The 18,593-nt window shown below is 40.0% G+C and overlaps 1 protein-coding gene across 2 annotated transcripts in view; it reads left to right on the forward strand.

Moving 5' to 3' along the window:
* The window catches only part of DCHS2 (dachsous cadherin-related 2), a 103,410-nt gene that overhangs the window by 76,019 nt on the left and 8,798 nt on the right, over positions 1-18,593 (forward strand). For both annotated transcript variants that reach the window (XM_083630906.1, XM_083630907.1), the window contains 8 exons: positions 520-759; positions 3,889-4,023; positions 4,312-4,521; positions 5,193-6,050; positions 11,659-11,769; positions 15,863-16,074; positions 16,919-17,070; positions 18,427-18,557. In XM_083630906.1, coding sequence (XP_083487032.1) covers positions 520-759; positions 3,889-4,023; positions 4,312-4,521; positions 5,193-6,050; positions 11,659-11,769; positions 15,863-16,074; positions 16,919-17,070; positions 18,427-18,557 — 2,049 coding nt within the window. The remainder of the gene's footprint in view (positions 1-519; positions 760-3,888; positions 4,024-4,311; positions 4,522-5,192; positions 6,051-11,658; positions 11,770-15,862; positions 16,075-16,918; positions 17,071-18,426; positions 18,558-18,593) is intronic.

The raw sequence follows: 18,593 nt of genomic DNA on the forward strand, positions 1-18,593 counted from the left end.
CAATGGTTTGAAGCACATTTGCAAACTATGCTTTGAGCTCTGATTTGTGCAAACAAAAAGCAGGTTACAAATGGAGAAGGTCAGCAGGGATATGGGAGCTATCTAGTGTATCACACAGGGTGTGTGAAAATAAGGCATAGGTGTTTGCTCCCTTGAGGCCAGCTTTTCCAGCTGACCTGGAGAAGTTGAGGCAGAAAGTCTTATGTAATATCTCTTCTGCTGCAGTGGAGAATGAGTGGCTCAAGGAAGGGGGGGGGTGTCATTTTGATGAAAATGGAAGTGATCCCTTAAAGGGGACTTTTTCCTTGTGGATATAGCAGGCAAAGGCAAATCTTCTTTATGGTAATGTTTTCTCTGTACTTTAGCAACTCAGACCTTGGTTTGGCATCTGAACTATAGTTTGCACAAACCATTGATTTGACATGAGAGCTGAACTGAGCCATAGAAAAGCTTTACTGAAACACCAACTGCATTGGGAGAAATTTTATATCCTTATGACAATTTTCCCTCTCACAACAGGACTGCTAACTACCGCCTTTGCTTTGGATCATGAACACCAAGAATATTACAACCTGACCATTGTGGCCCTCGATAATGGTACCCCAGCTCTGTCTGCAACTCAGAGTCTGACAATAATTGTTGTCGATGTGAATGACGAAGTTCCAGTGTTTACCAGATCTCTATATGAATCTTTCATCTGTGAAAATGAAGATCCAGGAGCAGTTGTCATTAAAGTTGAAGCCATAGATAAAGATTCAGGTAGTTTGCTTTCTACAAAAAATTGACAAATTCACAGTATTTTGACATCAACCTTTGAATAGATTTCCAAGCATAACTGAGTATTTAGTGTTTTGAGGAGCACTCTTCTTTGCCCTTTATTTTTTTTCTCTCAAAAGCATTTTTTTTAAAAAGCAACACGTTTAATGGAAATTGGAAACATGCATTAATATTATTTGGCCAGAGTGGGGCACTGTAATCCCAGCATCTGTTTTTTCCTCTATTATAGCTAAAAAGAGATTGTGACCTACAGAGCGAACCTTTTTCTAAACATAAAAAGTAACAACACAAACACTTCCTTTGCATTTTAATGTTCCCCAGATACTAACGTTAGAAGTAAAAGGAGAAGTTCAGCTCCTGTGGAATTTTCCCTAAGCAAAAAAATACTTCCAAAATTCTCGGGTACAGGATCGGTTGCATCTGTTAATGTCCCATGGATTTTAGTGAGATTAAAGTTTACGTAGCTGGGCATGCAATGACAGCGACAGCAGAGCATCCACTGGTCTTGTCAAGAAGCTTGAGCGACAGAGGACTTGATAGGAAATTGGCTATAGGTGTTCATAATTCCTGAGCAAATCAAGCCAAAGAGGAAGGTATTTACCTCTCCGCTCCTCTCTTGTCCAGTAAGCTTCATGTCTAATATTACCATTTCTGCTGAAGAATGCTTTTGTAATTATTCCCACAGAAGCATGTACCTGAAAACATTATATTGGAATTATCAGTCCATGAAAATTTTTGTGTGATGATGCTATTACAAGAATCTGGGAAGGACCTAGGAACTTGCTCTTGGGGTTCCATGAAATAGCACTACCCATGAAGAGTTCCTAAGTCATATTTTTCATACGTATGCTTGCAGAGATAACAGAAAAATACACTCCCCTGGAGGCAAATCAGACTGGTCCAAAATTTGCACCACAACTTTATACATAGACTTGGATCGTAAGTTATGTACAAGTAACCTTAAAGTGGAACAGCTACTTGGTGGACCTGTGTGGTTCCAGATCATCATATTGCATTGCTTTTAATGTTGCTGTTAACTACAGCAGTATAAGCAAGACTACTTAAAAGATGGAGGCTTGAGTACAAAGAGATGCACTGGCGGTGGTTTCATCAGGGCAACATTTTGGACAGGTCTCCAGGGTCTCACTAAAAAGAATAGGCAGGTCCCAGACACAGCATTGCTGACTTACCAGTTTTTGAGTGAGGCAATTCAAATTAACTTCCAAAGAGGAACTCCTACCATACCAGTAAGCTGCATTGAATCCAGAATCTAAAATGGCCTAATTGTGCCATTTTGTACTTTGCAAGAAGTGGGGTTTCTCAATATCTCCCTTGGAAAACCTCCTCAAACCCTGTGTAGCGCTTAGGAAGCTGGTCCCCAAACTGAATCTGTCTGTCTGTCTGTATCTGTAATACAGACAAATATTTAACTTTTACCTAGCTGCAAGTCATATACAATAACCTGAGATGCATACTTGTTATCCTCTCTGCAAAATGCAGGATTAAATCCATTATACTTAATAGCACCAGTTATTTTGCTGTATAACACGTTATGAAAATGGTGCCATGCTTTCCTCGGGAGAGCACTGAAACCACAAGAAATATGGGAACAATTTATTCTGAAGCAATAAAGGATGCGAATGGGAAACAGAGTTCCCACTACAGAAGGCATACAGCTATAGCAAGAAGCAAACAGCTGCTAAAGTTCATAAACAACATTTTCTCCCGCAGCACTGAGGAGAGTGGTATTGATTTTGCATGGTAACAAAGTATTACGGAACGCCATATAAACTGTAGTTGCAGCTACCCCATTCTTAAGTAAAGTGCACAAATAACAATCAAGAAGGCAGGGTTCTCAAGTAGTGAAACACACCTCCTTTAGGTGGCTGGGCATTTGCTGGGTGATGACAAGTGCATTCTAGATCAGAGTTATCAGTCTTTTCATGCTGAGGTCCATGTGTAGGGTGAAAGACTGAATCTGTAGTGGAATTGAGGGGGCAAGATTAAATGAGGGGAGAACCACCTTGAGCTCCTTGGAGAAAAAGGTGGAACGTAAGTGAAATCAATCAATCAATCAATCAAACAAACAAACAAACAAACAAACAAACAAACGGTATGTTTGGCTTGTGATTCTTATTGTAGTTGCCAACACCATGTGTCCCATAGCCAATTTTCAGTTGGTTTCACCAAAAAGTAGTTAAAAATATCATTTCGTAATGTGATAAGAATAGTGTATTTAAACTACCCTATTTTTAGTATGAGGTTGTTTATTAAGGCTGCTTCTGCTGCTTGTGGGCAATGCAGAAATACAGGGGCTACATGTCCATAACGACTTGGAAAGCTGTTGTATACAGAGTCAGTCGCCTAGCCCAATATTGGTTGCCTACCCAATATTGGCTTCTCTGAGTGGCTGCAGCTGAATTTAGGCAGGGGTCACTCACCTCCTTATCTACCTGGTGCTTTTTAAATAGAGGTCCTGGGAATTCATGCAAAACATGTGCTCTATCTCAGAGCTACAGTTTCCCTCCATTAAGAGATAAACGAGACTTGTATGAATTCCCTCTTACTCTCTTAAATTGGTTAGGGCATACACATAAATGTTCTCCTTACTGGGTACTTCTGACTTACTGAGATTTCCAGATTACTAGATCTTGTACACCCGGTAACCCTGTGTTGTTTACTGTATTCTGGTTTGTATTGCATAAACTACAACATTGGCTCTGCCTGATTAGGTAGGGGTTTCTTAGATGGTCACCTGAGGAGCTACATGGCAAGCACCTTTTAATATTTGGAGAATTAGGAATGATGTCTAATGCAGTATAACTTGGCAAGAAAAAACTCGCACTAGACTCACACAAGTTCTTGGTGCGAGCCAGCAAGAGTTCTCCAGATTTTTATAAATAGGTTTATGTTTGTCTTTCAGTTCATTACTAAAGTTGCGCTGAGCTTTTTTGTTTTATACAAGGGATTCTATACAAGTAATAATGAATTCAGTTACCTTTATACCAAAATATTTCCATAGGAAAATAGCTAGTAAGCCAGTACCTGGACTATTAATACTGAGGTTTGATACACTTAGATGATTTATTGGTTTTCCCATTGTATTTTAAGGAATCAATTCTCTACTCCAGTATGAAATTTTACCAGGTCCTGGATATGAAACTTTTCAAATAAACCCAGATACTGGAGAGATTACAACAGTCACCTCGCTTGACAGGGAGGCTCAAGATAAATTCACTATTAAAGGTAAGAATCTACTTCAGTTTAATGGGTGTTGCACAAAATTTGCAAGTAAATCAGTGGTTTTTTAACAAAAAAAACCCTGAGATTTTAATAGAAGTTGTTACTTATTGTCTCTACGCCAGGGCAACAAAATTTAATGAAACAAAAGCAGTGCAATGTGTTCAGAAACATAAAGTTGTGTTGTGTCTTAGGAGGAACAGCATGCAAAGTTTGTTGTTCTCACGTTGTTGGCAGGCAGTCTACTGTACCTTGCTTTTGTATACTAGCTTTCAAATGTGCTTTTCTATTTAGTGCTGGTTCAAGACAGTGGAACTCCCATTTTATCCAGTACAGCGACAATAATCTTCAGAGTACTGGATGAAAATGACCACGCTCCCAAGTTCATCCTTCCAGTTTCTGAGATCCAAATTATGGAGAACCAAGAGCCTTCAACCGTATCAACTGTGTTGGCTGTAGACAAGGACGCTGGTGGTAATGGGACTGTGCAATATCACATCATTGGTAGGCTGAATTGCTTTATACTCTGAATATTAAAAAGGTCACAGTGTAATATTTTCTGATCTCTTTAGAGGTTTTAACTTATTTTATTATTTAAATTGTTTTGCACTTGGTATTTATCTTGCAATGGCATGGATAAACAAAATGGAAATAGGCCTGCAATGAGGAGGGGTGGAGTTCTTCTTGTCTGGATAAGGAAAAATAAGGTCCCTAGTAGCCAAAGCATAAACAGTAACAACCCAGAATATAGCAAACAATAGATATAGATATTACAACACTAAATATCTTTGCTTCCCATGGGTAAACTTGTGGGAGAGTAGCAAGTCAAAATAACTCTTTTGGTTAACAATTTTAGTAGGTTCCGTTGTGTAACTGAAGTTGACAAAAGAGTACCTTGCTCAGGAGCAATAGATCTTGCAAGTTTGATTTGAGGAGGACAGAGGGGAAGAGAATCCATTTGGCAGAATAGTTGCTATTTAAATTCAGGTGGTGCTTTGGATCTACTACCATGACCTGATTTAAATGAAATGCAGGTATCAGGAAAGCATACCTGGGGCCCATAGTTGCAAAAAAATTACTATCAGGTGGATTGGTGTTGGTTTTTTTAAGTGGTCCTTTAAAGAGAATGCTCAGCCAATGTGTTCTTTTTCTTTAATGTTTGCTCCATTTTAAAGGTGGAAATGTTAGAGGATACTTTGCATTACACAAAACGTCAGGAGACCTCTTCACCACTTGCAGCTTAGACAGAGAAACTGACAGCAACTTTACCCTGGTTATTGAGTGTTTCGACTTGGGCAGTCCACCAAAAAGCTCGGTGACCCAGCTGCATATCAAAGTCCTGGATGAAAATGACAACAGTCCCTTGTTTGCAAGAAACCAGTATCAAGTGTCAGTGAGAGAAGATATTGGAGAACGGTCAGCAGTTCTTGAACTTTTTGCAGCAGATGCAGATGAGGGTCCAAATGGTGAGGTCACATACTCTCTCACAGAGGACATCCTTGGAGCCTTCACCATTGACAGGATTACTGGTGTGATATTTACTACCAAACTGCTGGACCGGGAATTAAAATCTCAGTATGTATTTAAGGCTTTGGCAACAGACTCTTGCATCCTCGGACCAAGAAGCACGAGTGTTACTGTAATTGTGCATATTGAGGATCTCAATGACAATAGTCCCTTTTTCCTACAGAATCCTGTCATTGTTCATGTATCTTCTCACACACCTATAAATCAGACATTGGCTACTGTGAGAGCCAGCGATGTTGACCTAGGACTAAATGGAGTTGTGAATTTTAGGTTCCTGAAACCACAAACCATGTTTCAGATGGGCCCAAGCACGGGAGAAATTTTTCTTCGAGAACCTGTACCTCATGAAGGCCTCGTTTCACACCTCCTGATAGTGGCTTCTGATCAAGGAGTCCCAGCTAGAACAGCAACTGCACTTTTGGCTGTCTATTCGGAAGCACAGGCAGAGATTATTTCATTCAGCCGTACTGAATATGAAGCAGCAGTTCCTGAAAATAGTGAAATAGGTGGGTACCTAGTCATGATCTTTGTTTATGTTCTACAGCCAAAAATGTGTCGTTGTGGGAGTTTCTGTAAGGGACATGAAGAACCTCTTACAGCAAATGCAGTCATGAGTTAATTATTGATATTTGAATAGGAATTTTATGTTCTTGAGGACTGAGTCTGAATGGAATCATGCCTGAGTTGTTGCTCAGGCATCTTATCTTATTTTTCTGTTCTGTGTGTGTATACTGTGCATTCTAGATGAAGAAAGGTGTTGCATCAGACACAGACTCCAATTTTAAGTACTGAACATGGTGGGAGTTGTGTTCACACAAACCAGGTGAGAAATAAATTAGGCTGCATAACTGCCTGAGCTCATGCAATCATGGTTTAATGTTACTGTGTAATCAGCAGGTGTACCTATGAACAAAAAAAGTGGGGGGATCTTGTATTATTTAAATAACCTAGTTGATAGGAGGTACAATTTTTATCGTACCTTTTGCTGCGCAAGTTTTAGTACTTGGGGAAATTATTTGTTCAGTGTTTTTCCATTGACAGCCTGTCTAAGCTTTAATTGGAGCTAGTAGTGTTGGTCATCTAGAAAAGTGGTAGTCAGTGAAGGCCCTTCTTATGATTTCTAGTTTGTAAATATATTTCACTTTCTCTGTTAAATGCAGTAATTTTGTTTTGCATTTCTATACATCAGTTGAGCACAACATTTGCTTCATATTGCCCATACCTGCCTGAATCAGCAGACTGTCTGTGAGTTTGTTCATTTTGAAACAAGGTGCTATTAACTGGGATTTCCAACTTCTTGATTGCAGAGATCTGTGGTTCTTTAATCTCTGTGCATGTGTGTGGTGAAAATGTATGGTGCTTTCCTAAGCTCAATGCTAACAGCATTCTCTCACAAATGATTCCCCCCCCCACCTTTCATGGTTTTTTTTAAAACAAGGCTCTTAGTAAATATGCATGTGATTATTAAAATTCAATGAGATAATCTGTTATTGAAATGGTCTGTTACAAATATGGCTTTGTAAGGGGTGTAGTTTGACATTATGGAAATTCCCTAAGGCGTTGTGGTAAGAGAATAGAAACAGCCTGCTGCTAAATAGTAATAAACATAAATAAGAATAAATTTGGATAGTTTTGATTAAAGCACACTGAGGGAATATTTAGAGTGGAAATGTGGGAGTCTGCCTGCTTTAGCTTGGGAATTGGCTCTTGGAGAGAAACAGTTTGCAGGATAGGATCTAGAAGTTCTTCTGTAGAGATTTAGACTTTTTATTTGCTCTATTTTGGTTTGCCCTCATTAATATGGGAAACCAAAAGGGAGAAAGTCAGCATTTAGATGTGCGGGGTATGAATAATAAATTATTATTATTATTATTATTATTATTATTATTATTATTATTTATTAAAAAGATTGGGTGGGCAGCAGAGGAGATTTTTTTTGGGGGGGGGGAGAGACTATAGCTTTTCTGAGGAAACCAGAACCTTAGTCTGTCAAAAAGGCACACTTTAACCACGGAATGAGCCAGAAGAAGACGTACAAGATGCCATCCAACCATCTTAGGGACTCCACTCTGGATTTGTGTAGGGTTTCCTCCTTAAGCTTTTCATCTCCCAAAGCTGTTCAGCATGGAAATTAACAGGCAAGGTAACATTAGGGAAATGGTCTTACCATCAGCCTGACAAAGACCAGCATTCTGGGTGAGGTTGTCGCCAGCACTCCATGCGTCAGCATTAGTGGCCAGACACTTGAGACGGTAGGTGATTTTGTTTACCTGGGCTCCACCATAACCTGCGACATCTCCATTGATGCTGAGCTAGAAAAGTGCATCGGCAAGGCAGCTGTGGCAATGGCTCGGCTCTCCAGAAGGGTATGGGAAAATGTGATGCTAATGTCCAATACCAAGATGAATGTCTACCAGGCTTGTGTGTTGAGCTCACTGCTTTATGGAAGTGAGCCGTAGGCAACTTACAGCCATCAGGCATGGCACCTCAATGCCTTCCAAATTCCCTGTGGCAGGAGGATTTTGGGTATCACATGGCAGGGCAGAGTTTCAAACAAATATGTGCTTTTACAAGGCCGTATCGCCTAGCATGTTCACACAACTGTCTCAACAACGTCTATTCAGGCTTGGTCATGTCTACAGAAGATGGCAGGATCCCCAAGGATGTGCTCTATGGGAAGCCAACTTCAGGCACCAGGCCCATTGGCAGACCAACTGTATCACAAAGATGTCTGCAAATGTGACAACATCTACCCTGCCATGTGTGAATCCCTTGCAGACAACAGCAGTGCCTGCAGACAGACAGTCAGGCCATGTAGCCATAGCAGTGACCAAAGGAGGAATGACTGCTGGGGGGCGTCCAGAGAGTAGAAACGCCATGGTGCATCTGCAGTAGCACAACCAGATGTCTTCATCTGCCCCAGCTGCAACAAAACATGTCTAGAGCAACAGCAGGTCCTGCAACCTTCCAACAGTTGGACCTCACTCCCAACTCCTCCATTGTCTCCCAAGACAGACAGATGCCAACATGTGATCTTTCACACAACATAAAAGTCAATTCTGGAAAACTAGAAGAATCCAGCAGGTTATTTGCTTCCAGAAAAAAAAAAACATTGCAACCCCATTAACCTGGAAAAATTGCATGCATTGTAATTTCATGTGATGACATTTAAATTTAGTGTGATGTGGTGATATATTGATCAAAAAGCCACTGTTTTACAACACAACAGGTGATGCAGCTTAAAAGGAACATTTGAATCTGGGATAAAAGCACGAGTATTATCAGGAAAATGCATTAATCACCACATCTGAATGTACCCTATTTCATTTTTGTCTGAAAGTTTCTATTATGTGATAGTGCGAGACTCTAAGAATGTAGTTGCAATGACTCTGACCAGCAATCAGAACTTCAGTTCCCATGATTAATTTCGGCTTTTGAATACCTGTTAGTTCCACCTTTTTACTTCTGTAGAACTTCAAATCATTCCTGCTTTGCTTAGAACTTCTCAGAAGCAGCTGAGCCCTTGCAATAACATCATGTGTAGTTTCTACGTGGATATTGTTGCTTCTGTGGCCAGGTAGGCAGCAAATAACAAGGCAGTTAACATTTCCTTTGTTCCTGTTTTTAGAAATTGCAGTGTAAAGTACAAACATGAGAATTTTGTACTAGCATCAAGCCAAACTATAGAGATGGTATGTTCCTGACCCCTGGGTCTGTTTGTATTTACAGAATGTTTCCTGTAATATAATAAAATCTCATTTGGAAAAGGTCAATATACAGTAACCTGAATCCATCACAACTGATTAAAATCAATTGCCATGTTACAGAATTGGTTTCACAAGTGGCTAAAATTCCCATAGCTTTAATCTTGTTAGATCTTGAGGAAACCTTAACAACAAAAACCTATGTTGGTAACTGTTTTCTAAACTTAATCACAGTTAGATGTGATGTGTTTGGTTAGGATAATGCCTCGTGTTTTGTTTGTTCTTCCTACTTTTGCTACAAACAGAATGGTTGTTTATTTCATGCCTTTTGCTATGATAGATCAGTTCTCTTCTGGATTCGGGATCTCAATGAACAACGGTATACTCTCTTTGATGTTAATAACAAACTGTGCAAATCTTTGTGAAACATCTTGAGGCTAATTCTTGCAACACTAAAAAACGTGTAACCCACTGAAATGTTTGACTTTTTTCTTTGACCAGCTTGAACACCCCTTTCACCCAAAACGTATCACAAAATGACTTTGAAATACCTCATTTTCAAAAGGCATTTGCCATGTGGTATATGGTGGTGGGGGTCTTCTGTTTGGGAGAAACTTAAGTAAATGTATTTAGTTTGGTTCTTTGAAACATGACTATATTTTGGTTTTTTAAAATTGTTTGTTTATTTGGGTTTTTCCTTTCTTTTCCTCAGTAGTGCTGTGAGAAACATTTTCTTTCTTTTAAGAAAGAAAGCATAGGGCTGCTTAAGAAATCAGGGGCCGCAAGCTTCCTTCAAAAGGACCAGTTAGTCTTAATGTTGTAGCAGACGTTATGCAAGGTACTTGTTGCACAAATTAGGTGACAGTGAGTAACTTTTTGAAACGAAGAACAAGCTGGATTTGAAGCAGACACCAGAAAACAAGCAAGATCAGGTTGTTTAGAACATCATACAAATTTTGCTCTATATTTTTGATTCTAAATGACCTGGTCTTGCTTGTGGATCATCACTAGTGCATTGTGAAACTACCATTCTTTCATATTGACTTTGGAACATTCCCTCTACTCTACTGGTACATTCGCATGCATTGATTAAACATGGTACAAAATTGAAATCTTTGTCTGATCATTACCTTGTGCCCTCGTGTGTTCCTCTATCCCTACAATCATGTGTTTCAACATGCTGTCTTTCAGCACAGGATGCTTGCACATACTCACAAAGAGAAGGGAGGCAAGGAGAAATGAAAGGAAATAAATCTGCAACAAACTGGGGATGTGAATTAATTTTAGCACTTCCCCATTTTAAATTGGAAAGAAGGAAGATAAGCAGAATACAGGGCCAGATGAACTCACAGATCAACAGAGGAATAGATCCAGGGAAATACTCCCATTCCTGCTGCTTATGTACTGTAATTTTTTTTTTGGGGGGAAATGCTATTATGACATCCTTGTCCAAATTTCTGTCTAAAGTTTTGGCTGCTGCACCTCAAAAAGGATATTGTAGAACTGGGAAAGGTTCAGGAATGAGCAGCCAAAATGATAAAGGGGGCTAGAGCATCTCACGTATATGACAAAAGGTTACAAAGTTTGAGGTTTATGGAAAAGGTAAGGGGGAGCATGATAGTGCTTTATAAAATTATGCATGGTGTGGAGAAAGTAGATAAAGAGGACCCCCCCCCATTTTTATCATTTCTCATGATAAAAGAACCAGTGGTCTTCCAATGAAACTTAACCTTGGGAGACCCAGGACAGACAAAGTGAAGTACTGATTCATGCAGCGCACAGTTAAACTATGGGATGTTGGGATAGCCACCAACATGGGTGTCTTTAGAGGGGGGGTTAGACAAATTCATGACTTTTAATGGTTACTAGTCGTGGTGTCTATATTGTACGCAGTATCAGATGCCATATGTCTCTGAATATTACTTCATGAAGATCATGAGCAGGAGCATGCTGTTGTGCTAATGTCCTGCTTGTGGCCACTTGACTGACCACTGTGAGAAGAGAGTGCTGAATGAGATAGGCCTCTGGCTCTCATTAAGTTCTTAAGCATAACTGTGTCCTGTTCTTAGAATAAATGAGTTCCACACCCCAGTGCAATATTCGATGCTCTCCAATGCCTTCTGCAGTTTTAGACCACTTTCTTACACAGTCAAAATGTGGATTGGTAATGTTCATGAATTAGTGTGATGAATAGGTTTGACCGGTTGGTGAGGCTGACAAGAGCTGTTCTAGAGAACAGAATAATACCTGTCATTATTATATGACTATATAAACAACGTGCAAAAATTCTCCAGATAGGAGACGGATGGCTAAACTTTCATAGTTCAACCTCACATGGAATAAATTAATAACTGGTTAAGATAAAATCTTTCCAAGTTTTAGTCACTGCAACATATTCTTGTTTTTCTAGGCACCTCTGTTTTCACTGTGGCTGCATATGACCGTAGTCTGATGGGAAAGAATTTAAAACACACAATCATCGGTGAACATGGAGATATTTTCTACATCCATCCCATCATGGGTAAATCAGCCTATCTATCTGCATCTGTACTAAAACCATTTGAGGCTTTTGTAAAATATTTTCCACACTTGAATTATGATTGCTTTTGTATAAACATTATCTCAGTGGTTAGTGTTAGTTTATTTAAGTGCCAGTGGAAGCTGGCTTTTGGCCTTTAAATTTAACAAAGATGTGTTTGCTAAAATCAAACTTTCTTAGGATTGCTTTTCTACAAAACGAATTCAGGGCCTGATTCATTCTTCCATGGTAATATTAGCGGCGGAACTGAGATCTGAAACATTATTTACTTGCCCTAGGTGAGAAAATGATCAGAATAGATTTTCACAAAGCTATCCTCTGAAACAAGGTTTATTTTTGCTAATAGTAACACACTTTGTTGTTTGGTCGTTTAGTCATGTCCGATTCTTCGTGACCCCATGGACCAGAGCAGGCCAAGCACCCCTGTCCTCCACTGCCTCTCGCAGCTTGGTCAAACTCATGCTGGTAGCCTCGAGAACATCATCCAACCATCTGTCGTCCCCTTCTCCTTGTGCCCTCCATCTTTCCCAACGTCAGGGTCTTTTCCAGGGAGTCTTCTCTTCTCATGAGGTGGCCAAAGTATTGGAGCCTCAGCTTCAGGATCTGTCCTTCCAGTGAGCACTCAGGACTGATTTCCTTAAGAATGGATAGGTTTGATCTTCTTGCAGTCCATGGGACTCTCAAGAGTCTCCTCCAGCACCATAATTCAAAAGCATCAATTCTTCGGCGATCAGCCTTCTTTATGGTCCAGCTCTCACTTCCATACATCACCACTGGGAAAACCATAGCTTTAACTATATGGAGTAACAGCCAGTTGTTAGCTTTCAGGTGTCATCCTTTCTATCACGTAGGGAAGGGGTAGGAAACCTCAGGCCCAGGGCAAATGCAGCCCTCCAGGCATCCTCTGTCTGACCCTCAGGATCCTCACTTGGTTATGTTCCCTCCTCAAGCTACATCCCCTACTGGTCCTGCCTGCTCTGCAACTCCTCAAATGTTTCTGCCTGACTAGAATATGGCCTTGATCTGTGATAATACCAGCTGTTTTCCTGGGTGGAGGTTGCAGTTTAGGTTCAGTATGTTTCTCATCAGAAAGAAAATTCATCGAACATCAATTGTGATCAGGCAAAGTGATTGCAAACTTCACATCAATTTTAATTAGCCAGCTTTAATGTGACATTTTTCATATTTAACTTCAACAGTGTTGCAAATATGGATGTGAAAAGGGCTGTAAACATTTTTGTATATTTGTGGAAAATCCATTGAAACATAAAAGTATGTATTTTTAAAAGATTTTTACATAAACCATCCACTGGCTAGGTTTTATGAGTAAAGTCGCTGTGTGCTAAATGAATACCATCTGATAGCTGAAAAGAACTTCCTTCTGGCTGTGGAAAGAGATCTACTGCTTAGTTAAACCTCAAGTATGTTTTTAATAATCAATTATTTTATTAACATGACTGTCTCATTTAATCTCAATCAAGTACGCATTTGGGAACGTTTACATAAGATGTTTTCAACAACTGGATTGTTAATAGAGGAGAGTCAAGCTATATGTCTGTCTCTCTGTGTGTACACAATGTTTACTTGTGCTGGCAGAATAATCATAGCCAACCCAAGATCCATTTCCATTGGGATGATTCTGAGGCATGATTAGAGAGATGGAAGCTTATAGGTGCTCAGTGCCACTATTTGCATGCATATACAGCCTCATCCTGTACTTTGCTGTGCAGTAAAGCCTTGATTAGCATGTGGCACCAGGGTACCAGCATGTGTACTATAGGAACATAACTGAATTCTTCTTGACCAGGATACTGCTGTGCCTGCAATCCAGCACAGGGAAGCCCCTGTTGGAGATTCATTCCCCGTGTCTGCAGTCATAGGATTGTTGTCTACCACATGTCAGTGTATGTTTTCATTCCACAGTGTGGGAAGTGACAGACAGGATGTTTGTGTTACTGTGTTCCGTGAAGTGGGACTATTGTCCTTTGTTCTCTCTCTGAAGTCTGATGAGAACGAGCGAAGTCAGAATGCTCCGAGTGTATTATATGTAAATAAACGTAGATTAGCCAAAATGCTGTGCTATTGGTTCTGTTACACAAACTGCAAATACTCTGCAGATCCGTAAGTGTGCATCAGTCGCTGTGATGTTCAGGTTGGAGAAAGCTTTTGAAGCTCCCAAATGACCGACCAGGAGGGAGAGATCATGCCAGTCAGGCGTGTGTCTCTACCAGGGTCCTACACAAGAGTAGAACACTCCTAACAGCCCCCAGCATCCAAGTGGTTTTTCAGGGGAGGTGGGAGAGAAGAGGCACGGCCACAGAAATCCTAAGTCCATTCTTGCATTTCAGCTGGCAGAACTTAGTGGTAAGGTTTATCGGGGTTCTTTATAAGTACTCTGCTTTTTTAGGATGTTCCTTTAGGAAGCCTCTGCTTATTAGAGTAAGATCAAGCTATCCAGCCCCAGTTCTCCGTTTGATTGCTCCAGGAAGTAAACTTGTCAGCAAGTTGCAAACCAGATGCTGTGTAAGTTCCAACAATGCACAGTTTTTGATACTTTTATGAAAAGATAAAAAATTAATGTGGTTGAATCTAGACTTCACCTACTGCAGACAGAAAGAGTCATTCCGTCCATGGGAGGCATTTCATCCAGTGGAGGGAGTCCCACTAGTTGGAGGAGGGAAGTAACTCTTGCCAATTCTCCCATTCCTTGGCAGCTCCCAGTGTCATTTAGCCGAGGAGGAGAGAGGACTTCGGAAAAGTTGTTTCCCACCTCCCCTACCCATGCCAGCATACAAGCACCAGGAACATAACTGTGTTCAGGGGGTGCTGATAGAAGGGAACTGTGGACCCAACCATTGATACAAAGAAGAACAAAGTGTTAAGACTCCTCGTTGTTTTCACTGTGACAGACAAAGAGGGAGATGTAAAAATTCTTGTTATGATGCACAGTTCCCTATCAGTTCTGTTCCTTCTCTCACCTGTAGTCTGATGTGGCACAGCCCATAGTTTTATTACCATGGTGAGAAGTAGGCCTAAAAGCCAGGTCACATACAAAATTCATGCTGCAGATGTTGGCTAGTGGAAACATCAGTAGCTGTAGAGTATGATACCTGGGTCCAAGGTTATGGTCTAAAGCAGCCTCTCTCAACCTGTGGGTCCCCAGATGTTGTTGAACTACAACTCCCATCACCCCTAGCTAGCAAGGCCAGAGCTCAGGGATGATGGGAGTTGTAGTCCAACAACATCTGGGGACCCACAGGTTGAGAACCGCTGGAAGCATGACAGGTTTTGCAGAAGCTTAGCAGGACTGGGTTTGGTCCATTTCCCAGATGGGAGTCCTTTGTATACCACCTTGAATATCATGCTGGAATAAATGCAGTACATAAATAAGGAGTTTTCTTCAAATACCCATTATGCAATCTTGATGCAAGGGTAATATAGAAAAGAACGTGCAAATGATAAAATAAGACATCAGAAAAACTGGCAGTGGGTCATTAATTAGGCCTTTTAAACGCAGCCTCCTTCACAGAGAGAGCTCTAAACTGTACCCATTGCATTGGTAGTGGCATAGACAAATATTTGTGGCAGAAGGGTAGGATTGTCCTGCCTTGTAAATGTTGGCTTCTGGGGTAGTAAGAATTCACCAAGACAAGTGTGTGCCACCAGCCCTCATCTGGACGTCTTCCACTAGCCTTTCTTTGGCTGCTGTGGATCCTGAATTGGACTAATAAAAAGCAGATGCAGTCCCACTTTAATGTAGATTGCTTGGTTAGATTGCTTTTATTAAGATTCTCTAAAAAATAAAGAATAAAAATTGCTTTTTGCCAAATTGCCATTATGGTTTTCATTTTTTCTGCACTTTTTAGTGGGTGATTGAAGTGAAGGAAGAAACTCTAGATCTACAATTTAAAGTGGTTAAAATAGATAATCAGGCATGCAGTTGTCTTCTCTTTCATTCACAAATTTCTTTACCTTGTTTACTTATTTTTAATGTAGAATGCACTGCTGTTTTAACTATGTATGTATATTCCTGAATATATAACAGACATCTGTTTGATTTCATCAAACAAAACAGGTGACATCACAGTAAAACGAGCTGAATTTCTTGACTATGAAGTGAGGAAAAAAGTACATTTTGCAGTCTTAGCTGGAAATGGCTTAACTTCAGCGGTGTGTGGGGTGACAGTATTTATACAGGATGTGAATGATAATGCACCTCAATTTGAGCAAAACTATTTCAAAACATCAGTGTGGGAAGGTCAAGTCTACAACACATACATCATGCAGGTAACCTCAAACATGTTTAAACTATATTTGTCTGAAGTTTCCCTTCTTAATGTATTTTTTTTCGTCCACTTTTATCATCATTACAAACCAGTCATTACAAACCAGTTAATTTATCTAACCAAACTCTACAGATTGACAGGACCATTTGAAATACCTATTTTGGGTTACTCCTCTCAATTTTTTAATGCATCCTTTCTCGAAGGAGTCCCTGGTGGCTGAACATTCTGTCTCTTTTTGGGCAAGAGGAGAGAGGGAGAGCGCTCATCTTGGTGGGACAAAAAGAGGAAATGTAGATCTTGTAAAGAAAATGAATGTAAATTTCAGTTCTGAAGTATGCAGCACTGATCTGCAACAAGGAGCAATAAAAACAACTGTGGTCGCTACAAAATCAAGAAAGCCATATGAGGAACATATATGAGAAAACATGGGTCTTACTTGAATTCAAAACTGGAACCAGCATTTAGGAAGCCATGGGACTCCATGCACACACTCACTACCAACACTTGTAATTTTCCCTGCTGTTCTAAGTATTCAGATCCTTCCCCATATGCAAGGCAAGCTACTGCATATGACATTGCAGCAGCCTTAAGGATGAGGGAACATTGACCCATGTATGGATTATCCCACACTGAGAATAAGTTTCATTGGCTGTAATCCAACACCTTCTGAACTCTACATGCACCTATTGTCACATACGTGGGAAAATAATACGTTCGGCCAATAGAAGCAAAGTTGCAACACAAACAAACTGCAGCAAGCGCCACATGTGCATCCGATATCCATTTCTACTCCAGCATGTAGAGCTAAGTGCCTTAGCATAAGGATGGGTTTTCTCTCCATACAGATCTACGCGACAGACGATGACGCTGGACTTAACGGAGAAATTGAATATTCCATTTTATCTGGCAACACAAATGAAGCATTTCTTATTGATTCAGCACAAGGAATTATATCAACAAATGCAATCCTAGACCGTGAAGACATTCCATCATATAGGTTTGTTTATAACAAATACAAGATCTATAGCTGGTGTGAGTTTTGTTTGTGTGGGGTGGAAGGGAGGAAGGGGTTGTTGGGTCAAGTTAGCCATATCAATTCATATGCTGTCAGTGGGTTCTTGTTGTTATCTTGTTGGGCTGTTTATGTAATGAAGGGGAAGCACACGGGTGAAGGTGTCCTCCTTTAATTTGTCTTCCTTTAATTTAGTTTCAGTTTGTTGGTTAGGTTTTCTAGTAAGGCTGCGTCCTATACTGTTTGCTACCAGTGGTCCATGTTTACTCCTGACAAGTCCCTCCAGTTTCTAGCTATGATGCTCCTGGCTGCTGAGAGTAGGATGTTATAAGCTCTTTGTAGTGTGAGTGTGCATTATTGTATTGGAAAATATTCAATAGGGCTATGAACTTTGCTTTTTCAAAGTTCAAATGATCTCCTCTTTCACCTACACAATAAACTTGGGTGGAAATGTTAAATGTTAAGAGCTTCAGAGGGAACTGCTGACAGAAGCTTAAATTTAAATGCCTTGAATATAACGTTGGTTGTTTTTTTTAAATGAAAGTTGGTGTGTGTGGATGTGTGTGTGTGTGTGTGTGTGTGTGTTTGCACACTGAAACTTAAGAAACCGATTATTTTAGTAAATATCTCCATGTGTACCTTCTTGATATATGTTCTAGACAAAATATGAAATTATGTATGTTTACAAACTTTGAATGCAAGTCTGTAATTCAAGTAATGTGTTCTGACAATTTGGAAGCCACAAAAACTCAAGAGCAGAACTGGTGTGGTAGATGAATGGCATTAGACTCCACTTATCCAATTGCAGCTTTTTGTGTTCAGCGCCGTCATGTGAATAATGGGAAACAATGCTGTTTGTCACTTTTGAAAGGAAGTTATTGTGTCAGAGATGAAAGAGAAGATGAATTCTGCATATTTATTTAACAAATGTATATTCCGCCCTTTCCCAAGCTTTGAAGTGGATTATAATGACATTCACTACAAAATACATACTTCCAAAGGGAGATAGAGAAAAATACTGCTTACCAATTTAAACCTATTTACAATATGTAAAACACATGACATCCGTGAAGCGTTAATGCCAGCCCTGAGTCCTTCTCCTTTTGTTCTAGTTCCTGTTTAACCCTCTCTCATTCTTGAACTGAATCCCTTCCTCACATGTTAAAAAGAAGCGTCATGTAAATGATAAAAATTAAAGTTTCAAGGTTTCTCCCCCACCCCACCCCATTTTCAGAAGGATAATTTTGGAAATAGTTTATCATTTTTGGTGTAACTTTTAATTAGATGTAAAGTCATGGTTTACAAATACGGAACATGTTTTTGACGCTCTCTTTTTAACAGGTTAGTTGTGCAAGCTGCTGACAGAGGAACTCCCAGGCTATCTGCTACAAGCACAATAGAGATACAAGTTGTGGATATCAATGACAATGCTCCAACTCTCCAGCCGTTTGGCATCGTTGAACTCCCTGAAAGTAAGAATGGCAAACACCAAGCAAAGCGATTGTGCT

Source organism: Podarcis filfolensis, assembly GCF_964270895.1.
Source record: "Podarcis filfolensis genome assembly, chromosome: 9".
Taxonomy (NCBI): Eukaryota; Metazoa; Chordata; class Lepidosauria; order Squamata; family Lacertidae; genus Podarcis; species Podarcis filfolensis.